The sequence below is a fragment of the Watersipora subatra genome, chromosome 10, assembly GCF_963576615.1.
Source record: "Watersipora subatra chromosome 10, tzWatSuba1.1, whole genome shotgun sequence".
NCBI lineage: Eukaryota > Metazoa > Bryozoa > Gymnolaemata > Cheilostomatida > Watersiporidae > Watersipora > Watersipora subatra.
This window is the reverse complement of record NC_088717.1, coordinates 32,882,952-32,905,565: the sequence shown is the minus strand read 5'-3', so window position 1 is coordinate 32,905,565 and position 22,614 is coordinate 32,882,952. Positions and strand designations below refer to the sequence as shown.

General features: G+C 37.0%; 3 protein-coding genes across 3 annotated transcripts in view; 2 read left to right on the top strand and 1 right to left on the bottom strand.

The window, feature by feature from the left end:
• Positions 1-13,313, bottom strand: part of LOC137406314 (ribonuclease H2 subunit B-like) — a 59,505-nt gene extending 46,192 nt beyond the window's left edge. Inside the window, exons 1-2 of the mRNA XM_068092875.1 lie at positions 13,279-13,313; positions 4,809-4,899 (exon numbers count right to left, since the gene is read on the bottom strand). Of these exons, the coding sequence (XP_067948976.1) occupies positions 4,809-4,833 (25 nt within the window). The 5' untranslated portion in view covers positions 4,834-4,899; positions 13,279-13,313. The remainder of the gene's footprint in view (positions 1-4,808; positions 4,900-13,278) is intronic.
• On the top strand, positions 9,306-10,049 carry LOC137406981 (uncharacterized). The gene has a single exon (XM_068093582.1). It carries the CDS (start codon positions 9,306-9,308, stop codon positions 10,047-10,049), a length of 744 nt encoding a protein of 247 aa, XP_067949683.1.
• A 310-nt stretch (positions 13,314-13,623) lies between the features above and the next one.
• LOC137406184 (stimulator of interferon genes protein-like) overlaps positions 13,624-22,614 on the top strand; it is a 46,863-nt gene continuing 37,872 nt past the window's right edge. The window contains exons 1-2 of the mRNA XM_068092717.1: positions 13,624-13,716; positions 21,092-21,203. Of these exons, the coding sequence (XP_067948818.1) occupies positions 21,110-21,203 (94 nt within the window). The 5' untranslated portion in view covers positions 13,624-13,716; positions 21,092-21,109. The remainder of the gene's footprint in view (positions 13,717-21,091; positions 21,204-22,614) is intronic.

The window sequence follows — 22,614 nt, the reverse complement described above, 5'->3', positions numbered from 1 at the left end:
CACACAAGCTATTACATTTTAAACATTTCCACCCTGCAGTCGTTCCTAAATTAAAAGTGCATTGTTAAGCAAGATAGTAGTGCGACGCTACGATTTTTGTAGTAGAATTCCTTATCTGTTTTAACAAAGCTACATGCTAATCTGCAACATGTGAATGTCCTGAAAAACATCACACCGTGACTCGACGCAGTGTCTCGACGCAGTGACTCGACGCAGTGACTCGACGCAGTGACTCGACGCAGTGACTCGACGCAGTGACTCAACGCAGTGACTCAACGCGCCCACAATTCAAAATCCACAGAATGGAAACTGCATATTTTTCTATAAAAAAGAGTCTGGAAACTACAGTTGACCAGAATTGTTATTTCATCAAGCTTGAAAGTTGACTTGCAACCAAATTCACATTACAGTTATTTGGTATCAAAAGGTTCACCATCTCTCACTCTGCTGTGTTGTAGGCGCAAAATATGTGGAAATGTGATTAAAAGCTCTTAAAGCACATCAATTACATAAGTACTGTTTCAGCTTATTCACGTTCTTCAATATCTTGGCTTTCAAGTGAGCCATTGTTTGACATGGTGAGACAGCCATTAGTTGGTGTTTATAGGATTTCCCCAGAGCTCTCTACCGCAGAAATGTTCATTGATATATCCTTGAAAATTGTGACATCACAATTTTCATATCCGGTGCTATGTGCTTTTACCGCTTATTTTATTGCTTACCGCTTATATTTATCAGCTACGATTATGACGCTAGTGGCAGGCGAAGGTAGGACAACTCCAGAGAACCAATGAAGATGACAAAGGAATCAGTGTCATTACCTCTCCATGTACAGATTATTTCAATGATAAATAACTCAGATTCCAAGCGCCATACTATGTTTTCCCGATGATATTATGCACTAGTCTCTCTCTCTTTATTGTGATGTTGAGGGGCACGACTGAGACTAATTAATTTCGAGCATTGCGTGATCGCCGGAAAAGTGCAATTGACATATAGTCCTATGGCCACGCCACTGCAGGTCACAATTTAATCGACGTGATTTCATTACCTTTATTAACGACAGTATATTTATTGAAGCATAATTAATTAACCCAGAACATGAGTTTGTATTAGTCAGACGTTAGCATGATCCCCGGGCATTGTTGATTATCTAGAATCCTAGTTTATTATTAGCGCTCTCTGGGTTTAACAGCACCGATTGTCACAGAAAAGCGCAGCCTCAATGGCAGCGAAAGGGATCGACGACGTAAGGTTAAATAATAATTATGACATCATATTGTGGGAACCGCAACCAAGTGTTTTTTTATTGCAGGACATACTTTTGACACCCTGTTTTTCATAGTTCTATTACTCTTTGTGTATTGAATATAGGCTCATTCGAAAGCCAAGACTCTGATGTATTAAAATATATGATAAAATAATTATGTAATTTATGTGCTTTAAAACGTAGAATTCGAACAGTTAATCGCAGCCATCACGAAAACGCCTTAGGTTGAAATTCCTCTCAAAAAAAAGGTTTGAATATGACGGAGTTGGACATGATGGGTGCTTTTGTTTACACTTTCGTGCAACCTCATTCGTCGAAATACTTTCACAAATATACTTCACGCATTCAATAACACTGTCTATTGTCTGTAGGCATCTATTTCATCATCATTGTTATGCTGTCACTTTGAGTACTGATATTTCAAAACCTAGCACAAAATTAGTTTTATTTTTTAACCTTAGCTCGAAGAAGCATAAACCATCCTCTGATAAACATGAGCCTGTTGGTCACCTTCGATAGTCGAAAAATGCTGCAGAAATTATTGGCACCATTTGGCAGGAAACATGGGTCAGATGATCAGATTGCGACTAGATGATAAGACCAAGCCGAAACTGTAAAGCAGCGAGCATCTACATGTATATTTGATAAGGGCTTTCTGGTAGAACCCGAAGTGTTTGTCATAAACTAGCGCTGAGACGTTTGATATTGAGCCTTTTATTGGCCTTTCAATTTACGTGATAACATCACCTGTCAAAACAATAACCTCGTCGAGTTAGTCATCGAAATAAAAGAATTCTAACCTATAGCGTTTTCATGATGGCTGCAATTAACTGTTCGTTTTTTAGCTTTCAAGAGCTTGTAATCACATTTCCACATATTTTGCACCTACCACACCGCAGAGTAAGACATGGCGAACCTTTTGATACCAAATAACTGTAATGTGAACTTTGTTTCATGTCAACCGTTATACTTCAGCAATTCAAATCAATGACAAATGTTAAAATTGAATTTAATGTATTACAATACTGGGATGATGCAGATATTATCGAAAGACATGTACATAAAAATTTATTTTTCATGACTACTACTATAATCAGTTCATACTTATGAAGGTTACCATAAAACCTCTAATTGAACGCCACCTCTAATTGAACGCCACCTCTAATTGAACGCCACCTCTAATTGAACGCCACCTCTAATTGAACGCCGCCTCCAATTGACCGCCACCCTGAGAGAATGCTTGGAAAATACAGCGCCACTCTCCATTTGACCGCCACTGACATTACTTGATTTTTACAAGCCTATAATATCAACTGATCAGTACAAAAGTGTCCACAAAATTGGATTGATCATGGATCGTTTATATCAATAACATTTAATTCTCTCATTGCTTAATTCCAAAGCTTTCCGGTTCTTCGCTAAAAATTTGAAAGTTACCCCATTGCAATAATCAATAGCGGTCTCAGGCTAGTAGTTCTCTGTTTAACGAAGTCTTTCTATCTCAAAGTAGCCTACATATATAAAAAGCGGCCTAAATTTATGATGGTGGATGAAATTTCCAAGCAACGCTATAGAAATAATTACTGTCTCAGGCTAATAGTGATTCCTTGTTTGACGCGGTCCTCATACTTCGAAGTACATGTACATATATAAAAATGGTAGATGATGGTAGATGGAACTTTGAAAGCAACGCCGTAGAAATAACTACTGTCTTAGGCTAATAGTAGTTCCTTGTTTAGTATGGTCCTAATACATGTACTTCTAAGGACATGCATATAAAAATCGGTTCGCAAGTTTTGGACCAAAGGTTATGTTTTTCGAGCATACTTTTATAGTGATAAATGCAGAGCATAAAGGTTTTGCTATGCCAAAAATGTTTGGATGCTAATATCGACTAGTTTATTAGTGCAAAAGAAGAGTTAAGGCCGGAAGATATCGTGGAAGGTATTGGACAACTAGAAGATGTTCGTTCCATCTAAAGCAACCATCCGAACGCAGCTATCCGAGCAAGCGATGGAGATATTTGTTTTAAAAACGTTAATTTTTGTTTCTGCATGTAATATAAGTATGATTCGTTTATGTGAATTGTTCATGAATATATATTTGTATCATTTGATCGATTATTATTTCACATATTTATAAATAAACTTATAAATATGCAGATTTATAGCATGTTATTTAATAGCATACTTGCGGCTACCTTAACACGGCTTACAATGGATCGATCGTCATAACTCCACTTCTATTGCACATAAAAAGCTAGTTTTGGCTGGAAACTGTATCAAACATCAGTGAGTGCAATGAGCTTTTATGCAAGGTTGTTATTTATAAATATAAAATAAAAATATGTCTTCAAACTTCGAATGAAATAAAAATTGAAAATGCCAACAAATTGCAAAGAAGGACACAGGCTATAATATCATCGGAGGTCATTGCAAGCAATAGATATCAACTGGTAGAGATATTTCTCAGTTTCTCAATGCACATTTATTAAGAGATCTTTGATATGTTGGAGATAAATTAGCAGATTTATTGCATCCAAAAAGTTTAATATCGCTCTACTAGGAAAAGAGAGCAAAATATACACGACATCTGCTTCACCTAAAAACTATGACATTTAAAGGTTGACTTACAACAAAATTCACATTACAGTTATCTGGTATCAGAAGATTCACCATGTCTTACTCTGTTGTGTTGTAGGTGCAAAATATATGGAAATGAGATTACAAGCTCTTAAAAGCTCAAAAACGAACAGTTAATCGTAGCCACACGAGACCGCCATAGTTTGGATTCGCTTTCCAAAGCGGCTCAAATGGGACGTAGTTGTTACAGAATGGTTTCTGTTTACACTTTCATGCAACCTCATTTGTCGAAATATTTTCAAAAATATACTTCACGCAATCAATAAAACCATGTCTATTGTTTTTACGCGTCTGTTTTATCGTCATTGTAATGCTGTCACTTTTAGCACTGATATCTTATAACTTACCGTAAAAAATCGTTAAACTTTTTAACCTTACCTCGAAGGAGTATATATCATTGTCTGATAATGACGAGCCTGTTGGTTACCTGTGATAATCGAAAAGAGCTGCAAAAATTATTTGCGAAGTATTGGGTCACGTGGTCAGATTACGACTTGACAATTGAATAATGCCGAAAGAAAACTGTAAAGTAGCGAGCATCTATATTTGATATGGGGTCTTCGGTAAAACCCGAAGTGTTTGACATAAACTAGTGCTACGATAAGTTTTACATTAAGCTTTTTATTGGCCTTTCAATTCACGTGAGAACATACGTGACAAGACGATAACCAAACTGGAATGACTACGTCAGATAAATAAACAGATTCCAATTTACGGCGGCTTTTCGTTTTTGAGCTTTTAAGAGCCGGTAATCACATTTCCACGAATTTGACACCTACAACACAACAGGGTAAGACATGGTGAATCTTTTGATACCAAATAACTGCAATGTGAATTTTGTTGCAAGTCAACCTTTAAGGAAACAGTACTTGAAAGCAGAGGTTGGTATGCCGTACCTGCACATATGGCCACTTTATACATAGCTGCAGAGGCAATGAGAAATTACACTAAGAGAGGCTGCTAATCCACAATAGTACCTCTGCTCACCTACAAAAAACATCTTCATTGGTAATCGATATTAGACTGTTGTCAGACTTTGTCTGCTTCAGTGTTTTAGGAAAGCTCTGAGGACAGTAAATAAAATGCACTGCATGCATTTTATTTACTGTCCTCGGAGCTTTTGAGTAAACAAGCGAACTGTATTACAAATAGTAAGTCTAATCAGTGGACCAGATGAATTTCAAAAACGCATATAACTTTTTTGTCGAAAGTACAACCAATAACCGATAAAACAAGTCTTGAAGACTCTTTAAACGAAAACGCATTTTTAAATGTAGCCGGAAAAGAAGCTTTCATTATATTGTAGTTTAAATGATGAGTATTTTTAGCGCCTCATACATTGACCATGAATACGGTTATTCATATAGACTATCAACAGATGAAAAATAATGCATCAATAAATAGTGAAAAATCCTAATCATGTGAAACTCAAAATAAAGACTCATGTTTTTGGAGATGATGCTTGCTGGCGCACTGTGTGGCTGGTGCAATTTGAGAGATTAACAGCCTAACGGTTAAATAAATATATGATGCTTGCTGGTGCAGTCGTGTTTGCTGGTTCAATGCTTATATACGTATTATTTTGCAATGTGTTTGCTGGTGCAATGTGTATGCTGGTGCAATGCAGGAAAAGTCGAGCTAGTTGATGTTTGTAGAAAGATCCAGTGAAGGTTACAGTATGTTTTGCTTTGTGAACAAGAATGAACATACAGGCAGGGTATTTATATCTTGGAGAGTGGGCCTTAGCAAGTTCAACAAGGTTAAAGAGAATAGCTAGGTACATGAGAGTTTTTAAGGAAAAACAGGCCCCGCCCTCAACTTAAGATTAGATAATGGCTACACATATAATGATTGCACATACAGAAACAAGGAATAATTATGGATATGTATAATTGGTTATTTTTATGAGTCCACATCAAATAGCTAGTGCCCAAACCAGTAATAATCCAATTAGTTAACACCATAGATATATATACCTAAATTGGCCAATAGGGAAAAAGCCTGTCAGACCTAAATAGCACGACGTAACTGTTCAAATATTATTATATCATAGTAGTTTAGATAATGTTGGATTATGTTTTAGAGTTGTCTGCTCGTCTTTATTATTATTCAACTTATATTTTACCCACAATTCTATTTCTTCTTCCCTTGCTTGATTGTACCATGATAATGGTGGCTGTATAATAAAAAGGACTCAACTATAAATCCCTTATAATCACGTATAAAACAATAGGTTATGGGCCCAGGAAGACTCTAATATCAAGCAAGCACCATGGATGATAAACTGTCTGTGGATAAACTTACTACGTCCAACTATTCTACATGGAGATTCAAACTAAAACATTTGCTCATTGCAAAGGAACTTTATGAACATTGTGATGGTAGTATTGCAGAGCCAACGGAAGGTGCAGATGCTAAGAAAGCTTATATAAAACAATCACAGAGAGCTCTTAGTCATATTGTATTGGCGATCAGTGATGAATTCATATATTTGATCACTGAGTGTGAGACACCGAAAGCAGCGTGTGAGAAGCTACAGTCTCACTTCGAAAGAGACACGCTAGCAAATCGGATATATCTAAAAAAACAATATTTCAGAGCTATCATGCGTGATGGTACATCTATAGAAAATCATCTAAAATATATGAAGGATATTGTAAACAAGCTCACGGCTAACAAAGCCCCGGTGAGCGAGGAAGATCAGGTAGTAACACTGTTGGGCAGTATGCCGAGTAGCTATGCAACTGTCGTGACAGCCTTAGAAGCGCAAAAGCCTGAAACCCTAACATTAGAATTTGTTCAAAACGCGTTACTCAATGAAGAGCAGAAACATGGCGTAAAAGCTGCGGAAATGGATTCTGGTGAAAGCGGCAAGTATGGAAAAACGACTTCAAATTCTGACACTGCCTTATATACCGTCGGAGATAACACGTATGAGAGAAAATGCTATAACTGGAATTCACCATATCACATGGTCAGAGATTGCACAGCGCAACAGAATAGTCGAGGTAAGAGCCGTGGTCAGAGCCGTGGTCAGGCGAATCAGCATGGAGCTAAATTTGTGACTCAATCCCAAGCAACTAAAATTCAAAGTGAGTAGAGTGCTTTTCTAGTAGGAGAAAATATAGCGGCAGCGAAAGAATGGCTCATTGACAGCGGGGCAACTCGTCACATGACTCCTGAAGACGGTGGTTTCAGTACATACACAAAGTTTGACCAGCCTGAGAAAGTTGCTATAGCGGACGGCAGAATATTGGATGCCATAGGCTCAGGTAACATTATGATATCAGTGTCCGTTAGCCGGAAAGTAAAAAGAAAAGCCACTCTCCACGATGTACTTCATGTACCAGATCTGAAACAAAATCTATTCTCTGTACAGTCGGCCGCTAGTAAGGGTATGATAGTACAATTTGGCCACAGTAGATGTTGGGTTAAGAACAAACTCCACCAAATACATGCTATGGGAACGCTCGTTGGGAAACTTTACTATTTAGATCTGAAGTCGTCTGATCATAAAGCTAATCTAGCGTCGTCGTGTAACGATATATGGCATAAGAGACTCGCTCATATCAATCCTACCAGCATCGGACTTATGAACCGTGAACAGCTTGTTACAGGTGCCGATCTGTCTAACGTAAGTGTAGGTACCATATGTGACCCTTGTGTGAAAGGCAAAATGGCTCGAAAACCGTTTATAGCTAGAGATGGTATTAAATCTACTAGAGTGCTAGAACTAGTTCATAGTGATGTATGTGGTCCAATGCAGAATAAATCAATTGGTGGCAGTAGATATTTTGTGAGTTTTATTGATGATTTTAGTAGATTTTCGTATGTGTATTTTATCAATGAGAAATCGGATGTATTTTCAGTATTTAAAGAGTTTGAAGCCTTAGTGACCAACCAAACCGGCCAGCCAATCGGAACCCTTCGAACTGACGGTGGAGGGGAATACGTATTAAGCGAATTTGAAGAATACCTGCGCTCTCAAGGTATTCAGCATCAACTAGCCGTTAGATATTCACAACAGCAAAACGGTGTAGCAGAACGGTATAATCGCACTGTATGTGAATTAGCCCGCGCGTTAGTAATCGACGCCGCATTACCGAAACATTTCTGGGCTGAGGCCATTTCAACAGCTGTTTATGTTAGGAATCGTGCCCCCACTACTGCTCACCATGAGCCCACAACTCCATACCAGCAATGGTACAACTGTAAACCAGATATTAGTAATCTAAGGGTGTTTGGTTCTTTAGCCCATGCTCATGTACCAAGTGAGCTCCGTCAGAAACTGGATGATAAAGCAGAGACAATGATGTTTGTTGGCTATAGCCTTAGACCGAAAGGCTATCATTTATTTAATCCTTCTACTAAGAAAGTCGTAGTACGCCGAGATGTCGTGATAGATGAAAATAGGTTAGGGTTACCAGAGTCCGAGACTAACCAATGTGAGGATGAAGACAACTCCGAAAAGCTGACAGTTGAATTACCAGAACCTGAAAATCACTCAGCCGATACACGAAAATCACAGCGAAACCCCAAACCTATTGTAAGATTCGGGGTTGATGAGTATGTCAATCATGTGGCTTGTCTCACCAGCAATATAACCGAACCGCTAACAATGTCAGAGGCTATGTCTAGTCCCCAATCGAAGCAATGGATGAATGCTGCCTCCGAAGAATACACCGCATTAATCGATAATCAAACCTGGACATTAGTAAAACTACCGGCTGGTCGTAAAGCCATTGGTAGTAAGTGGGTGTTCAAAACCAAGTGCAAACCCGATGAAAGCATGGACAGATTCAAAGCTAGATTAGTAGCCAAAGGGTATAGTCAAAAACAAGGAATAGATTACGATGAAACATTTGCACCAGTAGTGCATCGGTCATCACTTCGAGCGCTTCTATCATATGGCACGGATAGAGGCATGTTGATACATCAAATGGACATAGTAACAGCTTTTCTCAATGGTAAAGTTTCTGAGGAATTATTTATGACACAACCTGATGGATTTGTATCGCCTGGAAATGAAGAGTTGGTATGCAAATTGAATCGCTCCTCTGTATGGCCTAAAGCAATCATCACGATGTTGGAATCTAGTCCTCGATGAGTATCTGCGGCAGCTTGGCTTCTCTCCTTCGAGCGTTGAACAATGTGTCTATGTACGTAACGACCATGGCGATCAAACGATATTAGCGGTCTATGTAGATGATATCGTAATCCTAAGTGACACTGATCAATCGATGAAAATAATCAAAGAATCGTTAAGTTCAAAGTTTCAGATGGAAGACCTAGGGCAACTGCAATTTTGTCTAGTTACAAACGTGGAATTCACAGACACCTCAGTGAAGCTGCACTAGAAACATTATATTCAGCAGATTCTTGAGAAGTATGATATGTCCGACTGCAAAAGTGTAGCAACCCCGTTCGCTACAGATATACAACTAGTGAAGGATGACGGCAGTAAATCTGTGGATCACACTCCATATCAATCGAACGTAGGCAGCCTTCTCTACGCATCTACAGCTACACGACCAGACATCGCACATTCTGTGGGAGTGTTGTCGAAATTCAATTCCATGCCGACCCAAACGCACCTCACTGCCGCAAAGCGCGTTCTCAGATACTTAAAAGGCACCATGGACTATGGGATTACATTCAACAAAACTGACACACAACCCGTTGGTTATTCAGATGCTAACTGGGCTGAGAACGACGAATCTAGACACTCGATATCCGGAAATGTTTTTATGTCTAGCAGTGGGCCAATCAGCTGGTTCAGTAAACGCCAATCGACAATCGCTCTGTCTTCAACAGAAGCCGAGTATATCGCAGCTTTCGAAGCTGCAAAAGAGGCAGCCTGGCTACGGCAATTATTTGTTGACATTACTCGAGAGACATTACCACCAATAGTACTCCGCATAGACAACCAATCGGCTATCAGCATAGCAAACAACACTAACGTTAGTAAGCGCAGCAAGCATATGGATATAAAATATCATTATATTCGACAAGAAGTCCAAAACCACAATATAGTCACAGAATATTGTCCAACTGATGATATGATAGCCGATATCTTCACCAAACCCCTACCTAAAATTCGTTTCGAGAAAGTTCGTGTTATGTTAAATGTGGGATAGACGCCTGGCTGGCCGGTAACTGGGAACATTATTATTACAGGGTGTACGCTTCGTATTTGCATACATTATTTTGTTGTGAAATTATCAAAACTATGTGGGAGTGTTCAAATATTATTATATCATAGTAGTTTAGATAATGTTGGATTATGTTTTAGAGTTGTCTGCTCGTCTTTATTATTATTCAACTTATATTTTACCCACAATTCTATTTCTTCTGCCCTTGCTTGATTGTACCATGATAATGGTGGCTGTATAATAAAAAGGACTCAACTATAAATCCCTTATAATCACGTATAAAACAATAGTAACGTCACTGTATTGTACCTCACGCTTGACTGCACTGCTGTTTACAATGAATCTAATGGGAAGAAGGTAACAAAATTACATTTGTTTTCACATAAAAACCTTCTTGGATACATAATCCAGTAAACTAAAGCAATTCTGTGATAATATCTGATAACCACCATAGATTAAAACTATAAAAGCTATGAATTGTTGCACACAAATCATGAGCCATCATGGCTTTATTTGCAACCCTCTCTTATCCCCATTCTCTCTTTTCCCCTTCTCCAAAGAATAAGTTAGAAGGGGAAAAGAGAGAAGGGGAATGGAGAGGGGAGGGGAAATAGCCCACCCACTCAAAGAGCCAGACCTTGGCTAGGTAAATAGACTAATATGCTGAACTAAACATGACTAAATATGATGAGTATGCAAGTATGTCTGAAGTCAAAAATGAGACAGAATGATTATTTTACAGCTGGCTAGGTCACCAAAGCTGAAGTGTAATGATTGTATCACTAGCGTCGTGGATGTTACCAACGTTGATGTAAACCAAGCAACGAATTCCCTAATTACAGTTAAGAATCAGGGTGGCTTGACTTTGTCTTCGCCTGTGGTGATTGAGGTTTGCAACCACAGCGAGAAAGCGACAAGAGTGTTGCTTAGTAGTGCTGGATTGGTGAAAAACTTTGCCAGGCTAGCACTAATTGCCACCACTAAGAAGCCAGTCACGAAAGGACAATACCAAGTTATTTGTACAATATGCATAATAAGCAAGTTAAAGGTTGACTTGCAACAAACTTCACATTGCAGTTATTTGGTATCATAAGATTCACCATGCCTTACTCTGTTGTGTTGTAGGTGTGAAATATATGAGAAGGTGATTAAAAGCTCTTAAAAGCTAAAAACTTATACAGTCATACTTCAACTTACGAGCTTAATGCGTTCCGAGACTGAGCTCGTATGTTAATATACTCGCATGTTGGTGCAATTTATTTATATATCGAACAATTAAATATATATTGCTTGGTTTCCATACTCTAGAAATTCAAATAAAACACTCAAAACAAGATATTGTAACAGAAAGAACATGTTGATTATTGTCATAATTTACCACATGCTTTCAAAAAGCAACAATCAAAAAATAATACAAGGAAATGTGATTATTTAAAATGTAAAATTAAATACATACAATAGCAGCTAATGCTAGCATTTGCGAGAGAGGGAGATATAAGTTATCCTTCATTACAACAGTTGTCTTTGATAAATTTGAATTTTATCAATGTCTTAAAAGACAAACTCAGAAGCAAACCTAAAAGCAAACTTTCATTTTTTACTTGACATAATTAAAATTTCTTCGGCATTCGTAGTTTAAAGTTTCTCGCTGGTTAGCTAATTTTTCCTTTGTTTCGCTTTCACGACTAGCCGGCCGTCTTAAAATAAATCTATCTAAATACGTTCGCCTTTGTCGCCCTTTCAACATGTTGCGATTAGGACGAACACAGGTGTCGTCACAAAGGATTAATGCACGGCCACTAGCCAACTTGTCCGAATGTCTATTGTTATAGTTTGGATAGATAGCACCGGCCTTTTCACGTAGCATCGTTTCAGTTACGCTGTCACCGGACAATTGTTTATCTTTTATCCAATTAAATGCCTGAGCCGTCTCTCCATCAACGGTCGTGAAGATCGCTGCGCCATTTAGAAACTATGGTTAGTCCTTTTGCAAACTAAATGCCCTGAATATAATCCTTCTGTTTGATAATTGTGGATGTATTTCTGTCATATTGCTGAGCTAGCTCAATCACGCATACACATTTCGCATATTTTTCAATAATTTTCTGTTTAATATCAACTGTTATCATTTGATTTTTCTTTGCACCATCTTTAATTTTACTGGCAAACTTTCAGTCAACGCAGAGTACTTTTAATTCACATACTGTGTAATTCTGCACTGAAAATCGCGCACAAAGACGCAGTACCAAAGTATAAACCTGAGTAGTTGAAAAATACAGAGTGATGCTGTTTTCATAAAACACCTTCGGCATACTTGGCAACTGACTCACGTGCTCGTATCTCAAACATGGCTCGTATGTTAGCACTGAAACTTGCATAAAAGCTGGCTCGTATCTCAAGTTTCTCGTACGTTGGAGCACTCATAAGTTGAAGTATTACTGTACTTAGTAATGTTTAGTTCAACATGATATTAGTCTTTTACCTAGCCAGGGTCTGGCTCTTTGGGTGGGTTGGCTATTTGCCCCCCCCCTCTCCATTCCCCTTCTCTCTTTTCCCCTTCTAACTTATTCTTTGGAGAAGGGGAGAAGAGAGAATGGGGATAAGAGAGGGTTGCAAATAAAGCCATAATAGCTCATGATTTGTGTGCAACAATTCATAGCTTTTATAGTTTTAATCTATGGTGGTTATCAGATATTATCACAGAATTGCTTTAGTTTACTGGATTATGTATCCAAGAAGGTTTTTATGTGAAAACAAATGTAATTTTGTTACCTTCTTCCCATTAGATTCATTGTAAACAGCAGTGCAGTCAAGCATGAGGTACAATACAGTGACGTTACGTCGTGCCATTTAAGTCTGACAAGGCAACCGATGTGAATAGCAATTATTGGCCAATCTAGGTATATATATCTATGGTTAACACAAGCTCAGCAAAGATGCGCAAACTAAACATAGTCAAAATAGAGTTAGATGACAAAGCAAATTCTGCACCGATATATGTGAGAATTAGGATTAATCCAACAAAAATGGTAAAAAATGAGATTCGGCTTGTATAAAAATAAGACCGGTGAGAGATATTTGGCGATACATTCAAATGGTATTTACCATAGCTGAAAATACGGAAAACACAAACCAATCTCTTGCACAAAATATCCCTACTAAAAACAATCCAACATGCTCTCCACACAAACAGTATTGTATAATATAAACTGACGGAAAAAATACTTTTGCTGATCATTCAACGCGCGCCGACCTAAACTTCCAAGCCTAACGTCCAACAAAATACTCATTGCTCTAAAAGCCAGTCGCATAAAGTAGGCTCTCATAGACTTATTTTTTACAATATTGAGCTAAGCGGCTAAAGTGTTCACATGTAGCTTCTCTCACGTTGCTTGCTCGAAGCGACACATTCAACTGAATCATAGGCTACAACCAACCAATAACAAGATGACTTGTTAGCCAAAACCAATGAAAAACGCATTACATCTAGACTTTTTGAAAACGGGTATATTATTCGTTACATTCGTTGGGGTCATACCAAAGGTAAGCGTTTCGGCGTGTGGAATACTTCGGGTGTAATGTTCGCACTTGAAGAATAGTAGCATGTTCTAGACTGTTAACGGGTTCAAGTTTTTTGCCTTCTATTACAGGAGTAAGTCTTATTAGCTTGTGCATAGTGCGCGTACTTTCAGAATTTCATTAGTCGAAAACTGATTTTTGTTTCATCCCTTTCTGAACGAAATCCTACTACGAAGTTAGCTACGTATCTAGCTGGGTCATATAGAACTTTTAAAGTCTCTAAAACCGTATGAACACTGGCAGAAAATGTATGTTTTTTATTAATGTATTGTATTTTTAAAAAATGTTGTAGTTATTATTAGACAGCTTTGCAATATTTTTGGGCGAGCCACATCTGTTAGCTCAATGTTTCTTCTGTTTAAGCTTATTTCGTAGACTTAATACGACTAATATCGAAGCAGTTATTGTTTTGCCGGTAACATAGCCTACAATGAAGTTATGTTCTTGCACTATATGTTTAAAACTTTGTTCTTTTAATACACGTATATAAAGCAGCAGAGTTGTCTTTGGCCAAAAAAATCTAGTTTTCTTTTGGTATGTGCACGGGTAGCCTGCTGCACGTTGCGAACTCCTGCACTAGTACCCTTGGTTAGTGGTACAATTTGCTAACACAATTTATATACCATGCTGCTCTCACAGTAAAATTTACTCAAAAAAGCTTATTTGACACACATAATGGCCTCATGGTTGTCCATAAAAGCTAATCAAAATGTGTGTACTTTAATTTTGAGATAGTGATATATGACAAGTCAAATGTCTTTTAACATTTCATTATCTCTTAGTAAATCTACCATTGAATTTCCCTCTGATAATTTCTATATTCTACTACTACTTTTAAAGTTACTTTAAAGCTACTTTTAAACTACTTGGCTTAATCATCAGCAACTCTCTATCATTGCTGGACCACATCTCATTCTTCTCAAATAAAATATCATCTCACTTACGTCTATTTTGTAGCATTCATCATTTTATGAACTTTCATACTGTTAGGCTATGTTACTATAGTTTTATTACTTAAATGCAAAGACCTAAACTTACTCCATAAAAACTATCGCTTACCACCTACCAACTTAGATGTAATAACAAACACTACTGGCGTTCTTCCTTTACCTTGGCTATCACAGTATTCGCCTACCTCACTGTTTATTCAATACTCAACAATAACCCCTAAATATCTCAGCAATAGCTTTCAAACTCTAAACCATGATCACACAATCAGAACCATATTTAAGTTACCTAGGGCCATAAGCCATAACAAACTCAAAAGTAATCTAGTAAATTCATTTAGTATAGTTTGAGTTTAGTTTTAAACAATTGCCTTGGCACTTGTTTAAAACTAACCTCACACTACACCTACTATCCTCTGATTGATAATTGCATTCACCATTGTAGCCTTACCCATTTTAACATGTCTGCATTATACTTTTGTTTTAATAGCTTGAAATCTGTTCTAATATGGATAACTATTTTTACAGAGTTTATCCTTGTCCATCTCATCTCTAACTCATATCAATTCTCAAAGCTTGCTTTTTACATACTTTATGCTCTTACTTCTAACACTATTATGTTAGTTAGATCACTAAATATGACTATTTTTTACCAATATAAAGGTTGTTCATAATGTTCACAATAATACAATCGACCAAGATGATTTCAAAAATGTATATGTAGCATCATTATATGCCAAATCTTTAATAACATAATATGCTGGTAACTTATATAGGTTAAGGAATGTCTCAGCCATTTATAAATTGCCCCTTCTTATGCTCTAACCAAGCTGAAATACTTCTAAAATTCCCTCTAAATTTTGTCTGTATCTCCTCTCCATTTGTCTTTTTGATTTTCATCACACCAGTTCTGCAGCAACTTCTTTTGTGAATGCAGATATTTATTAGGCAACCAGAGGTTGGAGGATTTATGAAGCACCATCATTTTTTAGTGTTGTAAGGTTTTCCATTTCATCATTGATTAAACCAGATGACTGATTGAATTTTACGTGAAAACTGACTCCTAATTGCAAAGTTACTTATGCACATTTAGCTTAAGTGGCTGTTAGTAGGCTTGAAACAGAATTTGAAAGCAAAGGTTAGTAGTATGTGTTACCTGCACATTTGGCCAATTTATACTCAGCTGCAGAGACTTTGAGAGATCTAACTAACAGAAAGACTATTAATCGACAATAGTGTCTCTTCGCACCTACAAACAACATTCAATCAAGCATGGTAATCAAAGGTAATCAATATCATTGTGGTTACTGTGGAAAAAAGAAAAGCTCTAATGAGCTGGCAGGAGTTCTCTTTAGCTGTTTAGGCAGAATTCGTTGTATTACTTATCATTCTCAGGCAAGAGGCTCTCCTTCTTACTCTAATCATTGTACTCTCAGCCTTTGATACACGTAACACAATAAAACTTAGGTTGTTTTTCGGCATATATACATGTATAAGTGTGTATATATATGCCGAATATATATACAATATACATGTATATACCGAGAAACAACTTAAGTTTTATATATACAGTGAAACATGGATAACTCGCCCTCGGATATAGCGAACACATGGTTAACTCGACTGGATTTGCTTGGTCCGTTCCCACGCAATGATAAATGGCTCTATATAACTCGAACTCAACACTGTTAATTCGAACTGTTTTTTGCCCAACGGCTACCGAAACGTTTGCTATCGCTTTAGAAAATCACTTTATTCCAAGCCATAGAGGTAAACCTCAACTTTTCGTAATTCATAAGCGTCGTTACTACCTCCATCGGCAAAATATTTTTGTCAACGACTGTTCTAAAGGTTTGGTGAAATTTGATTTTTACTGTTATACGATGAATAGCACGGGCTAGCTGGGTCACGGGCACAAGGATTTTCGCCACGCACATACAAAACAAAAACAGCATGTAGTTTTTGTTTTGTATATGCGTGGCGAAAATCCTTGAGTGCGTGACCCGGCTAGCCCGTGATGAATAGTTTTCCGACGTGGATTCCGTGTTGAATCAACGTCGGAATGTTGAATGTTTAAAACGTTTTAAAAATTGTGGTAATTAAACGTATACGTTGTCTTAGCTAAAAAAACTATTCATCGTTTGACCTAAACACAGAATACGTGTGTACATTCAATAAGTATCCACTCAAAAAACGTTAGTGATATACAATGTACCGTAAAACCTCGTAAAACTTTTAATTGAACTGCCTCGGAGTGTTGCTCTTAACGAATGCCAGGTAAAGTAAGTTAATCTTTGCATAAACTTCAAGAAAAAACGGCAAAATTGATCGTGGGTAAAACGCTCAAAAGAAAAAGATGTCTTTTCTTTTGAGCATTTCAGCAACGGTCAAGTTTTGCCAATGTCAATCTAAAAAACGTCCTGGCAATAACATCACCTCAAACAACAAACCAATCTCAAGTGATAGAAAAATCTCTATACTTTTTGATAAAAACGTTTTAAACTTTACATTAGAAGCATTTAATTTGAAACAAGCCATTTGTGCTTTTGATTTATATTATAGTTTGTATATGTTCATGTATCTACTAATAAATAAGTAAATACATGGACTTGTGACAGTGCTCTGATAACTTGAACACTCTGATAATTCGAACACTTTTGCTCGGTCCCGTGAAGTTTGAGTTATCCGAGTTTCACTGTATGTATATACGTATATATATTAAGCTGTATAGACGTGTATATACGAATTAGGCTCGTATGTCGAGGTATGACTATATGTATATATGTATAGTCATACCTCGACATACTAGCTTAATTCGTTCTGGGACTGTGTTCGTATGTCAATTTACTCGCAGCTCAAAGAACTATTTCCTATATAAAATATCAAAGTACAAATTAATCCGTTAGTATACTAAAAAAACACCTAAATTGGTTGTTAAGGAGGGAAAACATGTTTTTAATCATTGTAATTCAGTACATGGGCTAAAAAGGAACAAATACATATTTAGTTGTTATAATCTGTAACAAAATGCAACATCACTATGTACACTGTTTTGTGGAGTTTTTACCTTTGAGACAGACATTGTGAATAAGACTTTACGAACACATAATAGAAAGTGTTAGTATAAAATTGACCACAATATTGCACTAGTAGGCTAAGGTCTCGGTTACATCAATAACAATCAATTATTTTGTTGGTGCTGTAGCGGTTGTCCACGTTTTAGTAACGAGGTGCCTGAGAAGATTGATTGTCATAATCATCAGAACTACACTCTGATTTGAGGTCACTAAGGTCTAAATCTTATCCGTTCTTTTCGGATTCGTTCATAATTAGGTTTACAACCTGATCTAAAGACTTTAAAACCTGTTTTGATGAACGATGAGAATACTCTTCACGAACATTGTATGAATGACTAATAGCAGCCATTATTACTGGGTATCAAAATCTGTTTTCTAACTCCAAAATTTTTCAGTTTTTTTTTCAAGACTGTGGAAGCATCACCATGAAAGTAAGTAATTACTCTATCAGTCCAATGTTCTACTAAATGTAGTTCCTTGTTTAACTCGGTCTGATTCTTAAACGTATATGAAAAACTGTTTAGAAAATATCTGAGGCTGATGGTATTAATGTCGCTTTGCCCGAAGGAGGGTGCAAAATATAGGCGGCATAAGCATCACTTCGCCTGAAAAACGATTCACTTTCACTTCTCAAGATTTGAAGGGCACCTCTGATAAAACGCCGCTATATTGGAAGAATAGAAAAATACAGCGCTATGGCGATCAGACAGGTTTTATGGCAGATATAATTACTTAAAGATTGACTTGCAACCAAATTCACATTACAGTTGTTTGGTATCAAAAGATTCACCATGTTTTACTCTGCTGTGACGTAGGTGCAAAATATGTGGAAATTTGATTACAAGCTCTTAAAAGCTCAAAAACGAACAGTTAATCGCAGCCATCACGAAAACGCCGTAGATTGGAATCCATGTCTAAAATAGTTCAAATGGGACGTAGTTGAACACGATGGCTTCTATTTACACTTCCATGCAACCTGATTCGTCAAAATATTTTCACAAATATACTTCACGCATTCAATAAAACCATGTCTATTGTTCTACCCTCTGTTTCATTATCATTGTAATGCTGTCACTTTGAGCACTAATATCTCAAAACCCATTGTAAAATTTGTGTAACTTTTTAATCTTAGCTCGAAGGAGTGCATATCATCCTCTGATAAACATGATGAGCCTGTTGGTCACCTGTGATAGTCAAAAACTGCTGCAGAAATTGTTCGCGCTATTTGACAGGAAGTTTGGGTCACATGATCAGATTATGCCAAGATGATTAGACCAGGCTGAAACAAAACTGTAAAGTAGCAAGCATCTATATTTGATACGAACTTTCCGGTTGAACCCGAACTGTTTGTCATAAACTAGTTTTATATTGAGCTTTTTATTAGCCTTTAACTTAATGTGATAACATCAATGTTTGAGTTAATCAATGTTCGTCGTCGAAATAAAGAGATTCTAAACTACAGCATTTTCGTGATGACTGCGATTAACTGTTCGTTTTTGAGCTTTTAAGAGCTTGTAATCACATTTCCACATATTTTGCACCTGCAACACAGCAGAGTACGACATGGTGAACCTTTAGATACCATATAACTGTAATGTGAATTTTATTGCAAGTAAACCTTTAAAAATTTGAGTTATATATAACAGATCATTTTACGTGGTAGTAGGATAAACATAATATTTGCTGGTATTATTTGTAAGCTATCTACCGCTAGCATTTCTGTACACAGATGATGTAAATGTATAAATGTTGATGATGTTTTTCTTATAAGTTTAACTGTTGGTTGTTAACAGAGGGGCACTTTTTAGTAATAGCACCAATAGTAATAGTCAAATGAAATATTTGTATCATAGGATAGAACTAAGAAGCAAAAACCTGGCAGAAACTTTTACGTGTTCAATTTCTTGGATTAATCTTTGCTATTACACACCGGCAGCTGACCTATTACAGTCAAACATGGGTAACTCGAACTTCACGGGACCGAGCGAAAGTGTTCGAATTATCAGCGCGTTCAAGTTATCAGAGCACTGTCACAAGTCCATGTAATTACTTATTTATTAGTAGATACATGTACATATACAAAGTATAATATAAATCAAAAGCGCAAATGGCTTGTTTCAAATTAAATGCTTCTATTGTAAAGTTTAAAATGTTTTTATCAAAAATTATAGAGATTTTTCTATCATTTGAGATTGGTTTGTTGTTTGAGGTGATGTTATATCCAGGACGTTTTTTAGATTGACATTGGCAAAAGTTGATCGTTGTTGAAATGCTCAAAAAAAAGACATCTTTTTCTTTTGAGCGTTTTACCCACGATCAATTTTGCCGATTTTTCTTGAAGTTTACGCAAAGATCACCTCACTTTACCTTGCTTCCGAAGGGATCGCTAAGCGGATGTTTGGTATAAATCAAATTTCACCAAACCTTTAGAAAAGTCGTTGACAAAAATATTTTGCCGATGTTGGTAATAACGACGCTTATGAATTACGAAAAGTTGAGGTTCACCTCTATGGCTTGGAATAAAGTGATTTTCTAAAGCGATAACAACCGTTTCGGTAGCCGTTGGGCAAAAAACAGTTTGAGTTAACAGTGTTGAGTTCGAGTTATCTATAGCAATTTATCATTACGTGGGAACGGACCAAAGAAACCGTTCGAGTTAACCGTGTGTTCGAGCTATCCGTGAGCAAGTTATCCATGTTTGACTGTACATGTATATGGAATCTGAAGCGTCAGTGCATCAACAATAATCACGCTTAAGGCTCTCCATCTGGCTCACTGATCTCATAAAAATGCTCTAGCCAATAAATGATTTGAAACCATCCAGTTCTAAGCCTAAAGCTTAGCTACAGGAAGTTTTCTCCTAAAGTTATTTTATGCTCTTAGCTCATGCACTCAACCTTTGACACCTCGAATACATTTAAACTCAAATTGTTCATTAAGGTGACTCTTTTATCATCATATTCAATGGCGTGAGATAGAGCATCTGTAACCAAGGACTTTAGTATAGTTGGCTCAATGTGGAAATTTTTGTCTGCATCTTGTTTTGTTATGCCTAGGGAAGTACCCCTTCTAGAAATTTCCAGTTCACCTGTGGTCATAAAATCCCCTTTTATATCTGCTAAACTTAACAATAGTTATTTTTATCATCATTGTATATATGAACTCTATCACCTGCATTGTATGGGCAATCAATAATGTTATCACAATTATAAACATTAGCCGATAGTATGTTAGAATTCATTCGGGTCCTTTTGTAAAAGTGAGTAAGAGTTAATTGTCTTGAACTTTTGTTGGTGCTGCTAACGCGTGCTAGCAGCAAATAAGATAATAATTTTTATTTGGTGTTGGTGAGTACTATCATAAAGGAATTTTCTGACAATTATTCATTCCTGGTGGTATTACAATGCATGTTTGCTGTTTTTAGGTGAATCAGGCATAAGCTATGGCTGAGTGCAGCGATATTGCTGTTCCAGATCTCGATGAGGGTAATGAGTACCACTGCTTCATTGCCTTCTCTTCTAAAGATGAACAATTAGGTATGGACGTACTTCAGTATATGCATATACATGTATCTTCATTACAGCGAAAATATTACCTTCTATTGACAGGGATGTGCAATCGCTAAGATCTTTGCATAGCCTTAGTGCAGGGCTTCTCAATTGGGAGTTGCTTACACCTCTAAAGGCTCAAACACTAGGCGGTATGTAGCACGATATCGCGGGGTGTGGCGCCAATCTGTGCTGGAACTCGTCCGGCAAGTTGATGCCGAGCAATAACGCTAGACTTTCTTTATCAGAACTTCATCGCGCGTGAGATGCATTTCTATTGATTGGTTTTTTCCAGAATGCAATGCCCTGACTGCTAGTTTTTTCACGTCACCGACATACAGAATCAACATTTTGCTATTTTGTTAAGAATGAAACATCTTAAAAAGGAACACCGACTTGTTCATAGATTTATTAAGAGCACACCCTGTCCTGTGCGGCACAACACACAAACATTACAAGGAAACCCAGTTTAAAACCAACCTTTGGGAATCAATCGTTGCGCAGATTGACCATCTTGAGAATGGTAAATATTTATTATGTTTAAATAAAAAACTATTATAAAGTAAACTATATATATAAAAATCATAAAATATTATTGTTAAAAATACAAGAATCAATTTTTTCATGTCTTTTAGTGTACAATTCGCGAAAGTGAGATAAGCCTAATAACCAAAGCAGAAGTAGTTTACGTCGTCGTCTAGAAGGTGCCATATAGATTTAAATTTATTAACCACTCTGAAGAAGCTAATGATACTGGAATTCTATTGGCAGTTTGTGAGTGTGCCAGCGTTATCGTTTGCTGGTGAATTGCTCAAGTGGGTTTAGGCACACGCCAGCGATATCTCCGCGCTTCTCATGATGCACGTGATAAAGTCATCTAGTGTGTTTGCACCTTCAGGGCTTCGAGCTGTTGTTCGCGGGGGTGAAAAGATCAATCGCGAAGGCGACAAAAGTGTATTTGTCATCACACCAACAATATGAATCCAGATTTTCATCTTATTTATATGTCAAAAATCATATCGTAACGCCATAAATCCTAAAAATGGTCTGCCCATTTCACTCACCCGTGAGGAAACACGTTTCGATCAGATAATAACAGAGAATAAGCAAGAAAAATGTCAAACATCATAAAGTGAGTTGTTTTTTTATGTTGCTGCTGTGTGCGAGTGTTAGACTCCTGTAGATTGACTCGCCAATGACATATATATGGTTTTCATATGTTCTGATTATGTCTGTTGTTCGCGATGCACTTGAGTAGGGCAGAGCTGTCCTAGTGTGTTATTCATTGATATGGAGAGTACTAGGTGAATAGCAGGCGTTGCCCGGGTAATAAAAAAGTCTTCGCACGGAAAAGTTATTTTTATTTAACATATATATAATACCTATCACCATAACATTT